At 41.5% G+C, this 15,640-nt stretch overlaps 1 protein-coding gene across 1 annotated transcript in view; it reads right to left on the bottom strand.

Moving 5' to 3' along the window:
• The window catches only part of LOC126481138 (bestrophin-4), a 569,514-nt gene extending 561,140 nt beyond the window's left edge, over positions 1-8,374 (bottom strand). The window contains exon 1 of the mRNA XM_050104689.1: positions 8,239-8,374. Coding sequence (XP_049960646.1) covers positions 8,239-8,309 — 71 coding nt within the window. The 5' untranslated portion in view covers positions 8,310-8,374. The remainder of the gene's footprint in view (positions 1-8,238) is intronic.
• Between the last annotated feature and the right edge of the window lie 7,266 nt (positions 8,375-15,640).

Below are 15,640 nucleotides of genomic sequence, written 5' to 3'. Positions count from 1 at the left end.
TACGCTGAGAAAGTTTCTTTAAAGAGACCGTAGGTGACTTCATTTTTGCTTGTGTTAATGCGCCTTATGATGAATTCACCTACGAGAACAGAAATTTAAATGACCTTACAGCCTATGATTACACATGAAAGACAACCGCAGTCTGTAATATCACACAACAGTCTGAAACGGTAACAAAGCGTTGTAGTATGAAATGGACTTTGATTCACTGGCATGGTGTTGGGAAACCACAGTTTAGCTATCAAAACTACTTCTTATAAACCCCTTGTTCCTCTTATACTTTAAAAAGTACAGAAGTATAGTGGAATATGGGTCATTAAGCATATAAGAATAGACATTGGGAATGTCCACAAATTTCTTTGAGTCGAGGGAGTTTGTCATATAAACGTTGAGATGTTTTAAATAGTAGACGCTCTTACAGCCTAACTTTTTAGGGAACAATCTACACAGATTAGTTTTGAGACGTTTCAGTATCCCAGGAACAGAAAATAATAAAATGAGACTTAACCACAGCTCGCATAGAAGTAAATAAATTATCATCCTATCCAAGCGCAGTATCAATACAGAATGGAAACTTTGAACACAGACGCGTTGTTCGTAAGTACTTCTAGGTACGGTGAGTAAGTCTAGAAATGCAACAACTGCACTTATAAAGTGAAACCTCACTACAAGATGTTTATCCTATGCTCAAAATTAACGACAAAATGACGATAATAAAACAGTAAACGCTAAAACGAGTTTGCAGCTCGGATATTTACTCCTGAAGAGGTGGTCTAGACTTTTATTTGTAGTCACTTGATCTAAACGTCTAGAAGAGTGTGCAAGCTGAAGTTGATTTAATTTTCTTCTTCCATAAATCTTATCTAATAAGTATAATTATTCCGCTGAAAATGACTATACTATTAACTATCGCTTTCTTATCCATCCTGTAAACCTGACGAAGGCCTGCGAATCATGCAGTCGCCTGATTATAGCCCACTCGTTACTAATGCTCCTCGACTTCTTTTAATGACATAAGCGATTCGCGATGGAGTCAGTATCCACAACAGATTGAAATTTGTATATCACGAAACGACGTAATCTGATCTTTAACCGGCTGTGTGTGATGCGGACATGAGGAATACTTCAGGCAATGGTCAAGGACCATGAGACGTCACACGGAGAGCATTTCCTAAGCGGAGCAGCTGGAAGGTGTACCGTAGGTCTCTAGAAGAGCGTAGCGTTCCAAAGGATTGGAAAAGGGCACAGGTCATCCCCGTTTTCAAGAAGGGACGTCGAGCAGATGTGCAGAACTATAGACCTATATCTCTAACGTCGATCAGTTGTAGAATTTTGGAACACGTATTGTGTTCGAGTATAATGACTTTTCTGGAGACTAGAAATCTACTCTGTAGGAATCAGCATGGGTTTCGAAAAAGACGGTCATGTGAAACCCAGCTCGCGCTATTCGTCCACGAGACTCAGAGGGCCATAGATGCGGGTTCACAGGTAGATGCCGTGTTTCTTGACTTCCGCAAGGCGTTCGATACAGTTCCCCACAGTCGTTTAATGAACAAAGTAAGAGCATATGGACTATCAGACCAATTGTGTGATTGGATTGAGGAGTTCCTAGATAACAGGACGCAGCATGTCATTCTCAATGGAGAGAAGTCTTCCGAAGTAAGAGTGATTTCAGGTGTGCCGCAGGGGAGTGTCATAGGACCGTTGCTATTCACAATATACATAAACGACCTTGTGGATGACATCGGAAGTTCACTGAGGCTTTTTGCGGATGATGCTGTGGTGTATCGAGAGGTTGTAACAACGGAAAATTGTACTGAAATGCAGGAGGATCTGCAGCGAATTGACGCATGGTGCAGGGAATGGCAATTGAATCTCAATGTAGACAAGTGTAATGTGCTGCGAATACATAGAAAGATAGATCCCTTATCATTTGGCTACAAAATAGCAGGTCAGCAACTGGAAGCAGTTAATACCATAAATTATCTGGGAGTAGGCATTAGGAGTGATTTAAAATGGAATGATCATATAATGTTGATCGTCGGTAAAGCAGATGCCAGATTGAGATTCATTGGAAGAATCCTAAGGAAATGCAATCCGAAAACAAAGGAAGTAGGTTACAGTACGCTTGTTCGCCCACTGCTTGAATACTGCTCAGCAGTGTGGGATCCGTACCAGATAGGGTTGATAGAAGATATAGAGAAGATCCAACGGAGAGCAGCGCGCTTCGTTACAGGATCATTTAGTAATCGCGAAAGCGTTACGGAGATGATAGATAAACTCCAGTGGAAGACTCTGCAGGAGAGACGCTCAGTAGCTCGGTACGGGCTTTTGTCAAAGTTTCGAGAACATACCTTCACCGAAGAGTCAAGCAGTATATTGCTCCCTCCTACGTATATCTCGCGAAGAGACCATGAGGATAAAATCAGAGAGATTAGAGCCCACACAGAGGCATACCGACAATCCTTCTTTCCACGAACAATACGAGAATGGAATAGAAGGGAGAACCGATAGAGGTACTCAAGGTACCCTCCGCCACACACCGTCAGGTGGCTTGCGGAGTATGGATGTAGATGTAGATGAAGGTTCAGCATGGCTATACAGAGGGCGTTTCACACAATTTATTATTACAGGCTTCTAGGTATTTTTATCAAGAAACCAATGTACCGTTTGGATGTAAAATGAGTTCGAGGATAGGACCACTTTAAATCTCCCGCTTCATGGTACGCACACAAACTGAGAAGAGAGGCAACGCCTTTGGTTTCTTCTGTAATTATGGCATCGTACACAGTTTTCGTCCGACTACAACAATGGCTGCCAGAAACTGGTACTTCCGCAAATAGACGTGTTGACGGTTGTGCTCAACGGACGCGTCGCACTGTCTACTCTGGAGAGGGCAGCTTTCGTCACGTAAAAGATAACCAGATGACGAGGATTCTAAGCACTGACCATGTCATGTGCTCCTGTAGAGTACACGGGTTAGAGCTCAATGTCTCCGATGTGTGCGTTCCGTGACGTGGTATGTTTCGCAGACATCCGATCTTCAAGCTTACTTTACACGTAAACAATACATACGCAGACATGGATTCCTCATGAAAACTTTATCTACCAAGTCCCCTCTACAACCTCTATAACCTTGTAATAGGAACTGCGAAACAGCCTGTATAATGAAGCTGAGCAGTATACAATCACAACCAAGAAAAAGTACAGCATACACAGAACGATATTCACTTATGACTTCTCACTGTGCGCGTCTGAAATTACATAAAGGGAAAATAGTGGAGAGGCAATAGCTACACCGGTAACGTATCATTCACCACCCGATGCAGGATACAGTTAGAAACTGTCCACCTATTGTTAACCACATTAAATAATCTCCATCTAAATCGTAGTTTAAAGCAATAGGTATTGACAAATTTTATTAATAGAATAACTTTAAATAATTCTTTTGAGGCAATCAAACGTTCTGTTCACTATTTGAAAATGATACTTTAAATATAAAATTTAGCCGGCCGATGTGGCCGTGCGGTTCTAAGCGCGTCAGTTTGGAACCGCGTGACCGCTACGGTCGCAGGTTCGAATCCTGCCTCGGGCATGGATGTGTGTGATATCCTTAGGTTAGTTAGGTTTAAGTAGTTTTAAGTTCTAGGGTACTGATGACCTCAGTAGTTAAGTCCCATAGTGCTCAGAGCCATTTGAACCATCTTTTATAAAATTTAACCGTCTACCTTGAGTTAATACGCCACTATGTTAACGTCGTAAGTGGGACATTTCAAATACTGAAGAGAAGTAAAGAAAGAACGAAATAAAGAAAAAAAAGGAATTTGTAGCCTATTTTCTTCTTTTTACCATTTTATAATGGTACAGGATGTGCTCTAATGACGGGAAATCCTGACTGACTGGAATCTGTAAACATACATTTTTCATGTTTCTAATCATACTGAAAGTGTCTTAAGTTTGGACTACACATTCATGTGGTCGAATACAATTGCTATATTAACTTATTCTTAATTCTAATCAGAGATGAGGTGTCTGTCTTCCTGGTAATATTTCTGAGTCAGTTAACATCTTGTATATCAAGGTAACCATAGGGAAGTCTGGCATTAGTCCTACGAAATTATAAGCGCTCGAATTACAGAAACTTTCCCTGTTTTACAAGGACACTAAAAAAACAATGACCAACGAGGAAGGAATAATATCGAACAATGTTATATCGACGACAAGGTCATTAGCGACGGAGTACTAGCTCAGTTGGACAACGAAGAGCGGAAAAATCGACCAGTGCATTCTAAAAGGAACTCTCGAAGGCTTTACCTGATGTGGTTTATGGAAACAACTAAGAAACTAACGTCAAGTGACTAAAAGGGGTTTATAACCCGCTGTTCTTCATTACAAGTACAAAATCTTGACCACATTATCATCTGCTTCAGTTCGGCGTATTCATGGAGGAAGCGAAAGCACTTACATTTTCTTACAAAGTCATTTCTGCTCGCTTTGAGATTCGTGTTACTAAAATTCGTCGAGGAAAGAAAGGGCTGAACAGAAATTGTTTCCCGAGATTGATACACAGCGAACAAGTTTTCCCTTACAGTCTTTGCGTAGTGATATCCATCAGCTTGCCGTCAATGCAGGCGGATTTACATTATTTGCCGTCTCGGTACAAAAGTATCAGGTGTCTCATTAAGGCTCGTAACCACTATGTGGAGGAATGACGCGAATTGCAGGATCACGGACTTTGGTAGTGACGTCAGGCTCCGGAGATCGACACCCGGACCTCCGCGTAGAATACTTCAGTCAATGGTCAAGGACCATGTGACGTCACGCGGAGAAAATTTCGTAAGCGACGACCTGTTTACCTCGACAGATTAATCGGAGCTTCGCGAACTTTTTGAGTTCCTGGCGGCTCATATCGGTTACCGATACTAATGTCAAGAAACAGGATTGTCACAGAAAGAAGAAATCAGTCGTCTTTTTGCATTGCTTCATGTAGCATAAGTGAAAGTGGAATCGCGAGAATGCATCTGCCAAGTGATCACATATATACTTAACTCAGTACTGAGAATGTTACGCGCCAGCAAAACTGACATGTGTATTTCAATGACATTAAAAACCCACTACACAACGCAATTTTTAACAGTTCCTCACATCAGTTACGATGGTGATTAACAAATAACTAACTAGCTGTAGTGCGTCGTACTCTATGGTGACGCGCATCCTCCGATCTGCACGAGTTGATATTTCAGAGACTGGTTTAATTAACATGCAACTGCAATACCACGATGAGCGTTGTGGTGAAGTGTGTAAGGTAAGTCTCTGATGGTCAGTGCTGTGACATGATAATAAACCCTCTTACATTCCACACCTTCGAAATGTCAGAAACAATCTAACAATACAAATACCTGATTGCTGCACAACATAAATGCGCTCGTCTGTCGTTGGAAAAAATAGGGTACAAACGTATGTCGGAAAATTATGAAACCCTGTTGCCAACGCAGAGGAAACTGGCTGGATACTTACAATACTTACGGTCTGTAATGCAATTTGTATTAATTGATCATAGCATGTGTGGCAAAGTTCCACATCATCATGAATTTGTTCTCTTCTTGAAAGCATACTAGAACTGAAAAAAAGACTTAAGGTAAGATGGTGACATTGGGACAAGGCTCCACTAAGATGTGGAAATACGTATTGATAATTTGCAGTTCGGTGCGCACATGAAATTGTCACCTTCAGTTATTGATGAGCACTGTGAGACAAGAAAACTTATGCGTGGCATAACTTTTTCATTACACGGGAGCAAATGATTTACTCTGGAAAAATGTCTTTGCTAGACCTGTTCTGCATTTGAGTGTGGACTCTCTTACTCGTGCAGATTATGTATAAGAAGCAGATGGAAAACAGACCACTAAAATACGAAAAACCGAAACAGAGCGAATCACTGTTTCATAGTTGTCATGTTACCAAACCACGAAAATCTACAGTTATAGTTTACGATGCACAGGACTTATTGTCGGCTGAGTCACTCCGCCTTCAGTGTCTCCGATTTTTTCGTGGAAATATTGTCATCAAAAACAACAATTTTTGTTGTTAAAAATTTACATCGCGACATAAAATCATTTAGAAATTATTCCAACATTACTTCGTTACCAAAGTGCGGAGAATGCAGGATTTAAATATTACTGAAGTGCTTCACGAGTGTGTGAAAATTATGTTTTATTTTTATATAGAAGAATTCATTGTGCCACGCGTTTACTTTGTTGACAGGCGAACATTTCATAGACACGCATAAGCTAATAAAACAACGTGCATTCGTAGCTGTCCATTGTTCGAATATTTACATGTGCTAAAATATACGTATTTGTCTATTGTGGTGCATAAATTAGTCATCGATTGCTGGGTGATTATATCATATCCTCCCAAAAGTTGTTTTATTTCCCAGACTTGCTACTGAAAGTTTACGCTTTCGCGTCACATATTTCCAAATTTCTACAGTTGTGTGAATTAATGTGTGATCTCGATGTCTGAATACTTGCAGTCTAACATAATAACACGACAGTATTTTTATATGTAGTTATCTACGCACATACTCCACATAAATTCATAGTAAAACGTTCTGATTGATGTGGTTCCGAAATTATGATATGAATAATGAATGCTTCTCGCTCTTTTTTTGCAGAGAGCTAGAAACACCCACAAGAACCTAAGTTAAGATTGTTTATCTTGGAGAATGTAGACAAAACAAAAGCCAACAATAAAATAGGAGCTCGATTAAATTCTTATTAAAGGAGGGAAGTCCTTCAAAGTTCAAAATACATTCCATCAGCTTGTCAATATGGATGTATGTAAACAAACTGTGATAAAGAACAATAAATAATTAAAAAAGGGCAAAAACGTTTATGGTGAATTATTTTTGCGGTATGAATAGTATTCGACACTATAGTGAATAAAGTTCGCAACAAAGAACTAAAAATAAACAAAGAAACAATTGTAACCGCCTGTTACTTTAACCTGTTGCTCACTGCTAAATTATTTGATACACCGTGGGAGCTATTATTGCCCACTTTTTATCCTCCGATAAAAAAATGTGAACACAGCGATCACCACGAAAGGCGGCCGAGGATTTATCTCAAAATTTCGGTGTTTACTGGCTCATGCTGAACCTTTTGGAACGATTTTGAAACTTCGAGTGATAGAAAAAATAGTGTGAAAGCACGTCCACCGTGAAGCTAACGACTAAAATGTGGTCCACGACAAAATCGTTGCAGAGCCAAGACGGCGTAACAGCTGTAGGCCGGTGCCGTCAACCTCGAAAGTAAAGCGACTCAGCTGACAAGGACTCCAGCCGCAAACCTGCCAACAGCGCTTGCCTTGCGAGTTCTGTACACCCAGACTTCCTTGTAGCCTCCGTAGGAACCCGCCACTGCCTTTACATCTCCGTTTCCCTTAGATACAGATAATATGCGCTAGGAATTTCGTGAAGGACGTACAAGGTCACATAATGCCACAGATTGTGTCTGGTCTGAAGTTCTGACATCACTCGTGCAACAGCATATTATAACAAGGTTTGCTGCTGCACCTTAAAAGAACCTTTTTAGTTCGTTTGGCGCGAGCCAATTCGAGAGAGCACAGCGCTAATATTCCTTCGGCCGAGGTCCTGAAATGATTTCACTGTCGAAGTCGCGCGACTGTTATGATGCCGAAAGCGAAAAGAGCAAGACAACACTGCGCCGGTTGCGCCCCGACTCGAGTGAAAGGCGAACTGTGTGACGTCACGAGGCATTTTTGCAACTGGTAGTCGCCTTGCAGCGCGTCGAGCTACCAGCAAAGATATTAATAACAGACTCGCTCAGCAGCGGCAAAAGAAAAAGAAAGTGTAAGGGGAGAGTGAAACTATTTCGTTCGTGTACTAATACCACGCTGGATTAACGCTAGTACAGTAACTGGCAATGGGTGATTTAATTATACGGCACGTTACACAAGCATATGCTACGAGCACGCCGTTGTCGAAACGTAGTCACAAAATGCACTTTTTTCTCTTCTTCTTAGTCGGGGCACTGTGTTCGGTATTGGGCGCCGCTGTCACTGTCCGGTGCTGAAGCGAAGCCAGGAAGCATCCCCCAGAGACGCGTCTCCAGCTAAAGGCAATTGTTAAAAAAAAAGAAAAGCGCTCGGGCAGAGCGCAGTATCGGGGTCAGCGCGGCGGGCCGCCGCGCTGGCAGTGGCGGCGGCAGCACTTACTTGCAAAGTATCCTCCAGAAGCAGCCGAATTTGGAACTGTTGGCGACTTCGGCGGAGTAGGAGATCGTCATGGCAGGCACACAGAACACAGATCACAGTAAGACTGGCCGCAACTCCGCCGGCCCGCCAAGTGGGGCGAGGGGCTGCGCCGCCAGCACTATCTAGCGGCCGAACCGCGAATCGGCGACCTTGCGTGCGCCTGCGCCGGGACTAGGGGAACGCACAGTGCAGGCGGTGGTGGTGGCGCGGGCAGAGCGAAGACGTCACTGCTACAGCGTGCGCAAATGCTCGGCCATACGCACCTTCAAATTTAGGGGGCGATTGAGTTATACGCGTCCGCAGTTATATGGTGAACACCTCAGAGAGTTCTACTGTTACTTCTGCTAGAGGGTTAGTTTGCTATTATGGGTTCACATGGAATGGTTCTACATTGTTGTCCACATATATACCTAGATGCGATCACTCATTAACATGGTTCTCTGAGGGAAAAGTTAGACAGGAGCTTCTGTAGGGCATAGGGCAGCGTTATAGAGTAGAGAGAAATGAAAACGCCTTAGCAAGCAGTGAAAGAAAAGGAAAAAAAGAAACCTCCTGTGATAATCTACACTGGTGGTCGGCAAATAGCTGCTCGCGAGCCACGTGTGGTTCTTTCGTCCCTTGAGTGTGGCTCTTCCACAAAATACTACGTGTGATTGCGCACGTACAGCTCGAATGAAACCTGTAAGTGGCCTTAGTCGGGGGTGTACGTAACTCGGATCAGGTGAACTCGCTCACAACCGCACTGTTTTTGCTGCTTGCGACAATGTCTTCGAAAGTGGAGAGTGGGTAATGATTCTAAGTCAGAAGCGTGAGATAATTTTCAATTTGATCTGTTCATGAAAAACGAAACAGTGGAAAGAATATCGATTCTGCTGAAGAGCGTGAAACTGTTACTAGTGAAGCATGGAAAAAACCATGCAGTCGGGCGAAAGAAGAAGATACTAATTATGTTAATAATGAACAGCCGGCCGGTGTGGCCGTGCGGTTCTAGGCGCTTCAGTCTGGAACCGCGTGACCGCTACGGTCGCAGGTTCGAATCCTGCCTCGGGCATGGATGTGTGTGATGTCCTTAGGTTAGTTAGGTTTAAGTAGTTCTAAGTTCTAGGGGACTGATGACCACAGATGTCAAGTCCCATAGTGCTCAGAGCCATTTTTGTAAACTCTTTCTAATTTCGCACCACTCTGTCGTTCTAGACGGTTTCTAGGATTCTTCACTCAGTCGGCTAAAACGGAAGTCTTAGAGAATCGTTTTGTAGTCCGTCTGTCTGTCTATCCGACTGTTAGGAATATTTTTTTCTCAGTACGGGGTAAACGTATTTACGTCACATACCAGCGTCTATAGTTCCGTGGCGATGTAAAAAAATTAAGCTTCTACGTCAATGCACTCGAGAGATGCGGTTATTCATGTCATATAGTTTAAAACAAACACTGTGCGAACAGGCCTTGGCCCAACGATACCGACTGGCCGCCGTGTCATCCTCAGCCCTGAGGTGTCATCGGATGTGGGGACAGAGGGGCACGTGGTCAGCACACCGCTCTCCCGGTCATTGTCAGTTTCCGTGACCGGTGCCGCTATTTCTCTGCAGATATCCCCTCAATTGGCCTCGCAAGTGCCACTTGCCAATAGCACTCGTCAGACCCGAACGGTCGTGTGATTAGGGCCTCCCGTCAGGTAGACCGTTCGTCGGGTGCAAGTCTTTCGATTTGACGCCACTTCGGCGACTTGTGCGTCGATGGGGATGAAATAATGATGATTAGGACAACACAACACCAAGTCCCTGAGCGGAGAAAATCTCCGACCCGGCCGGGAATCGAACCCGTGCACTTAGGATTGACATTCTGTCGCGCTGACCACTTTTTTTTTTTTTTTTTTTGCATCTGCTCGGGGCGGACGTCGTAAGACATCCGTTTAAGTTCGTTGTTGTTCGATTAACTCAGTTTTTTTATTACAGAGGGCAGATAACCCTCTGACCGAACACGCTGAGCTACCGTGCCGGCTGACCACTCAGCTACCGGGGGTGGACACCCGAACGTTGATCCATCCAAGTGCTAGCCAAGCCCGACACCGCCTAACTTCGGTGATCTGATGGGAACCGGTGTTACCACTGTGGCAAGGTTGATGGCATGTCAGATATTTTGATTCTCGCTAACTCACTCATCAAAACCTATACGGCACTTCACATTTACCTAGAATCATGAAGCATGAGTCCACAGTACAAGTAAAGGAATAAATCGGAAAATCATTAGCTTGTAATTATTTCACACGTAAAAAACACATTTTGACATTTTTTTATCCAATTGTCTGTCATTCCGTCTGTTAAGATCCATTTTTCTCAGGAGAGAGTGGGCGTATCAAGATGAAATTGTGTCACATACTAAGATCTACTGTCCTTTTGTGGTGCAAAAAATTTAGTTTGCAAGTCATTGCAGTCGTAAGATACGGCCATTTATGTCACATGTTTTGATACTCGCAAATTCACTCGTCAAACCCTTCCCGTTGATGTACAGTCTCGAATTTTAACAAGCAGCAAGGCTGCACAGTAAAAGCAAAGAAAACAATCCGGAAGTTGTTATTTTGTGTTATCACACTAAAACTGATTTGTAGGTCAGTTGTTGTGCGAGTCTGTGTGTGTATATCTGTTACGGTCCCTTTTTCTCAGAAAACTATAATAGCAAATGCGAGACTGCACAAAAACTTTAAGCTGAAAACTTAAAACGTTCTCGAAAGTCTTCGAATTCCCGAGACGAAATCTTGTCAGTATCGCTGTCCACAACAGGTACATATTCTCTGTTCCCGGGACTGATGAACTGTTTATATACATAATTAAGCTTGCGCGGAACCCTCAGAATGCTAGTCCCATTCGCACTTGAGCGTATTTTTTATACAGAATTCTGCAGTAGGTAACACTAACATCTTATCCCCTTTTTGACCTCAAAATCTCGCTCATTATGTGTGTGGATGCTGATCCATTGTTCCAGGCAAGCAATCGAAAGTTGCTGTACATAAAACGTAAACTAAATATCGTCGTCATGGTAAGCTGATAGTACTTCTAGTGTTACATTACGAAGTTATGTCTGAAAGTAGTGTGTACTGTGTGCGGTGATAGGTGCTGAGAAACGAATGAACAGCGTAACACTTGTTTTTATATTATTAAATAACGTCTTTGCAAAACAGTATTGTACAGTAGAGGTAAATAGAAATGTGGTTGTGAAGCTTAATACAGGCAGACCTTGTATTCGGAGGGATGAAGGTTCCATTCTCTACCTGGGAATCCTCATTTAAGTTTTCCGTGATTGCTTTAAATTTCTTCAGGCAAATGCTAGAATCGTTCCTACATTAAGGTCACGGTGGACTACGTATCCCAGTCTTGTCCAGCTAAACCTGTAAGTATTTAAATGCCTGTATGTCTATTATCCTTAAAAACTGATGCACAGAGGAATGAAACTAAAGCTGCTACTTCTAACACTACGCCTAATACTACTACAATTTAAGCGCAATATGACTTGCTGCCGTACACTGCATTCGTCTACGAATACTCAGTTGTCACTGAAAGCCTCGTTTCTCGTTGCTTCATAAGGACTGTAATAGCTCACCTGAATGAACCGAATTTCTTGTGCCGGTGAAAACTTACCTGACTGTATTAAAAGCACAGAAAATTCCATAATGCTATTAAATTCTGTTTCCATCGTAATTCGAGATTCACTATTCAACGTAGAGAATATTAATACTGATATTTTTGCTACTGATGTACGTTCAGTATCATTGGTTCAGAGATGTTAATTATGTATGCAAAGACACTGCCAGCGTACTGTCACAGTCAACTCTCGCAACATCTCGTCTCGGTTTTGTTAGTTCCAGCGATAGCAACGCGCCAAGCGGCCAACAAGCGACACTTCTGAATACGATATCGGACGAGTGCGAATACTAACGTACATATTGATTTGTAAAGTATGTCTTACAATAGTGAGTGTATGTAGTGCCACAAAAAACGACAATAAGTAAAAAATTACACCACATTTGTGATTCCTTAGTGTACTAAGGACCATAGGAGATACGAAACCGTGCACTACAGCACAGTTTATTTAAGGTTCTCTTGTAACATACAAACATTTAATACAAAAATTTCTAGTAAACACCAGAAGACCTCAACATTTACGAAAATATGTCGTTTATCTATTCAACAAAGCAGAGTTTCGTCTGCTACGCTTTCAGCCACATCAGTGAGTGTGGAACGCAGGAAAGCCATATGGGACGTGACACCCACATTATTAACGTATCAAATAAGCCACCTCAACTATAGCTTAAGAGAAAATTATACAAACGTGATAATAAATAACCAAAAGCAATAAAACTATTTCCCAACACAAGAGAGTCAAATTCCACAATTTTTCCTAAGTCTGAGCGACAAACGGCAAGAATACTCAACACATCCTCTTTTGAAGCAAAAGTTTACATTTACAAAATTATTCCTGCATTAGAAAATTCAGTGAACTGGAAGAATGGGCAAATCATTGGACTCCATAAAATATTTAAATATCAAGGAAAGCGCCTATGATAATAACAACAGAAATATATGCTTCACATGCATGAGATGTGGCTGTATTCCCTTGCTTTCAACAGAATAAGCTGGAAATATAGACATATTAGAAAGTATTTCTTCACGAATGAGTTGTAATAATGTCACTGAATCAGTGTGATTCGTCTGTCTTTATATGTATTTCACGATAATTCATGACTCTTGGTAACTTACTAGCACATGGAACACAAAAATATGTAAATTATTCACTTAATTATGTAGAAAATAATTAAAAACAAACGTTATCCTTACGACGCACGTAGCTGTCTTCTTTCTCACCGCTTGGAGCGCTAGTGTCGCTCCAGCTGTCAAACGGTAACTAACTTTCGCAGCAGGGTTGTGACTGTATTTATGAGACTGTATTAATGTTGCGTACGAGCATCTTGGCAAATAAAACAAATGACTGCAACAAAACGTTCCTTCTCATTCTTTCTGTAACTTACAAATACCTTCAGTAATGGAGGCAGTAAACGAGCAGTAAAGACCCAGAAACAGCCAAATATTATAAAAATACTGTGCTACATTAAGAAAGGTTAATAAAAAGTCCAGAAGCATGTGCATCATGTCTGCGATTAATACCTCTGATAACAAAATCAAAACAATTTGGAATATTATTGCAAGGGAGACAGGGCAACCAAGAGTAGAGGATGACGGCATTCCCATCAAAGCGAATGGAAACTTGACAAACAACAAGCCGGAAGTCGAAAACATTTTGAATAACCATTTTTGAAAATAGGATCTAAATGTTCATTAGAAGAAGCAAGGCAGTTAATGGAAAAGGCCTTACCCACGCAATTTGATACAATTTAAATTCCACCCACCTCTCCTTCTGAAATTAGGAAGATAATAAACTCTCTCAAGAATAAAAGCTCACATGGAATTGATGGAATTTCCAGCAGGACATTAAAAGCTTGTTCCCAAGAGATAAGTGTGACTCTTAGCCACATGCGTAATAGTTCTCTGAAGCAGGATATTTTCCCAGATAGACTGAAGTATGCCATTGTTAAACCACTGCATAAAAAAGGGGATACATCTGATGTCAACAACTACCGCCCAATCTCCCTTCTGACTGCCTTAACCAAAATTCTTCACAGAGTAATGTATTGTACAGTAGCTTGACACCTTTGTAAAAATAAAATTTTAACAAAATGTCAGTTTGGTTTGCAGAAAGATTTTTCAACGGAAAACGCCATATATACTTTCACTAATGAAATATTAAATGCTCTTAGTAACTGCAAGTCACCCGTTGTGATTTTTTGTGATTGTGTAAATCATGGAAAACTTCCAGATAAACTCGAGTACTGTGGTACGAATGGGAGATCGCTCAAATGGTTTAAATCATACCTAATTGGAAGAGTGCAGAAAGTTGAAATAAGCATTTCACATGATATGCAAAAAACTGGTAATTTCTCAAACTGGGGAACAATCAAGAATGGGGTGCCGCAAGGTTTGGTCTTGGGTCCTCTGCTGTTCTTAATATGTACTAATGACTTGCCATTCTATATTCACGTACATGCAAAGCTGGTACTTTTTGCCGATGATACAAGTATAGCTATCACATCAAACAGACAAGAATTAACTGATGAAATTGTAAATGATGTTTTTCAGAAAATCATTAAGTGGTTCTCTGCAAATGGGCTCTCATTAAACTTTGACGAAACACAGTACATACAGTTCCACACAGTAAATGGAATGACACCATTAATAGACTTCGATCAGAAATCGGTAGCTAAGATAGAATATCCCAAATTTCTAGGTGTATGTATTGATGAGGGGTTGAACTGAAAAAAACACACTGAAGATCTCATGAAACGTATGAGTTTAGCTACTTGTGCTATTAGGGTCATTGCAAATTTTGGCGATATACATCTCAGTAAATTACCACACCTATTTTCATTCTCTGCTTTCGTATAGCATCATATTCTGGGGTAACTCATCATTGAGTAAAAGAGTGTTCAGTGCACAAAAGTGTGTAATCAGAATAATTGCTGGAGCTCATCCAAGATCATCCTGCAGACACTTATTTAAAGAGATAGAGATCTTCACTATAGCCTCACAATATATATATTCAAATTCTTCAAATGCTTCAAATGGCTGTAAGCACTATGGGACTTAAGATCGGAGGTCATCAGTCCCCTAGACTCAGAACTACATAAACCTAACTAACCTAAGGACATCACATACATCCATGCTCGAGGCAGGATTCGAACCTGCGACCGTAGCAGCAGCGCGGTTCCGGACTGAAGCGCCTAGAACCGCTCGGCCACCGCGGCCGGCTATATATTCACTTACGAAATTTGTTATTAACAATCCGAACAAAGTCAAGAGTATTAGCAGTGTACATGGCTACAACACTAGAAGAAAGGATGCTCTTCACTACTCAAGGTTAAATGTAAAGCTCAGAAAGGGGTCAATTATGCTGCCACAAAAGTTTTTGGTCACTTACTTAATAACATCAAAAGTCTGACAGATAGCCATATAGCATTTAAAAGGAAATTAAAAAGAGTTTCTGAATGACAACTCCTTCTACTCATTATACGAATTTTTGGATATAGTAAGTGGGTAATTTACATCTACATCTACATTTATACTCCACAAGCCACCCAACGGTGTGTGGCGGAGGGCACTTTACGTGCCACTGTCATTACCTCCCTTTCCTGTTCCAGTCGCGTATGGTTCGCGGGAAGAACGACTGTCTGAAAGCCTCCGTGCGCGCTCTAATCTCTCTAACTTTACATTCGTGATCTCCTCGGGAGGTATAAGTAGGGGGAAGCAATATATTCGAT

This window comes from Schistocerca serialis, chromosome 5, assembly GCF_023864345.2.
Source record: "Schistocerca serialis cubense isolate TAMUIC-IGC-003099 chromosome 5, iqSchSeri2.2, whole genome shotgun sequence".
Taxonomy (NCBI): domain Eukaryota; kingdom Metazoa; phylum Arthropoda; class Insecta; order Orthoptera; family Acrididae; genus Schistocerca; species Schistocerca serialis.
Note: the sequence above shows the minus strand (reverse complement) of the source record. Positions and strands in the feature narration are given on the sequence as shown.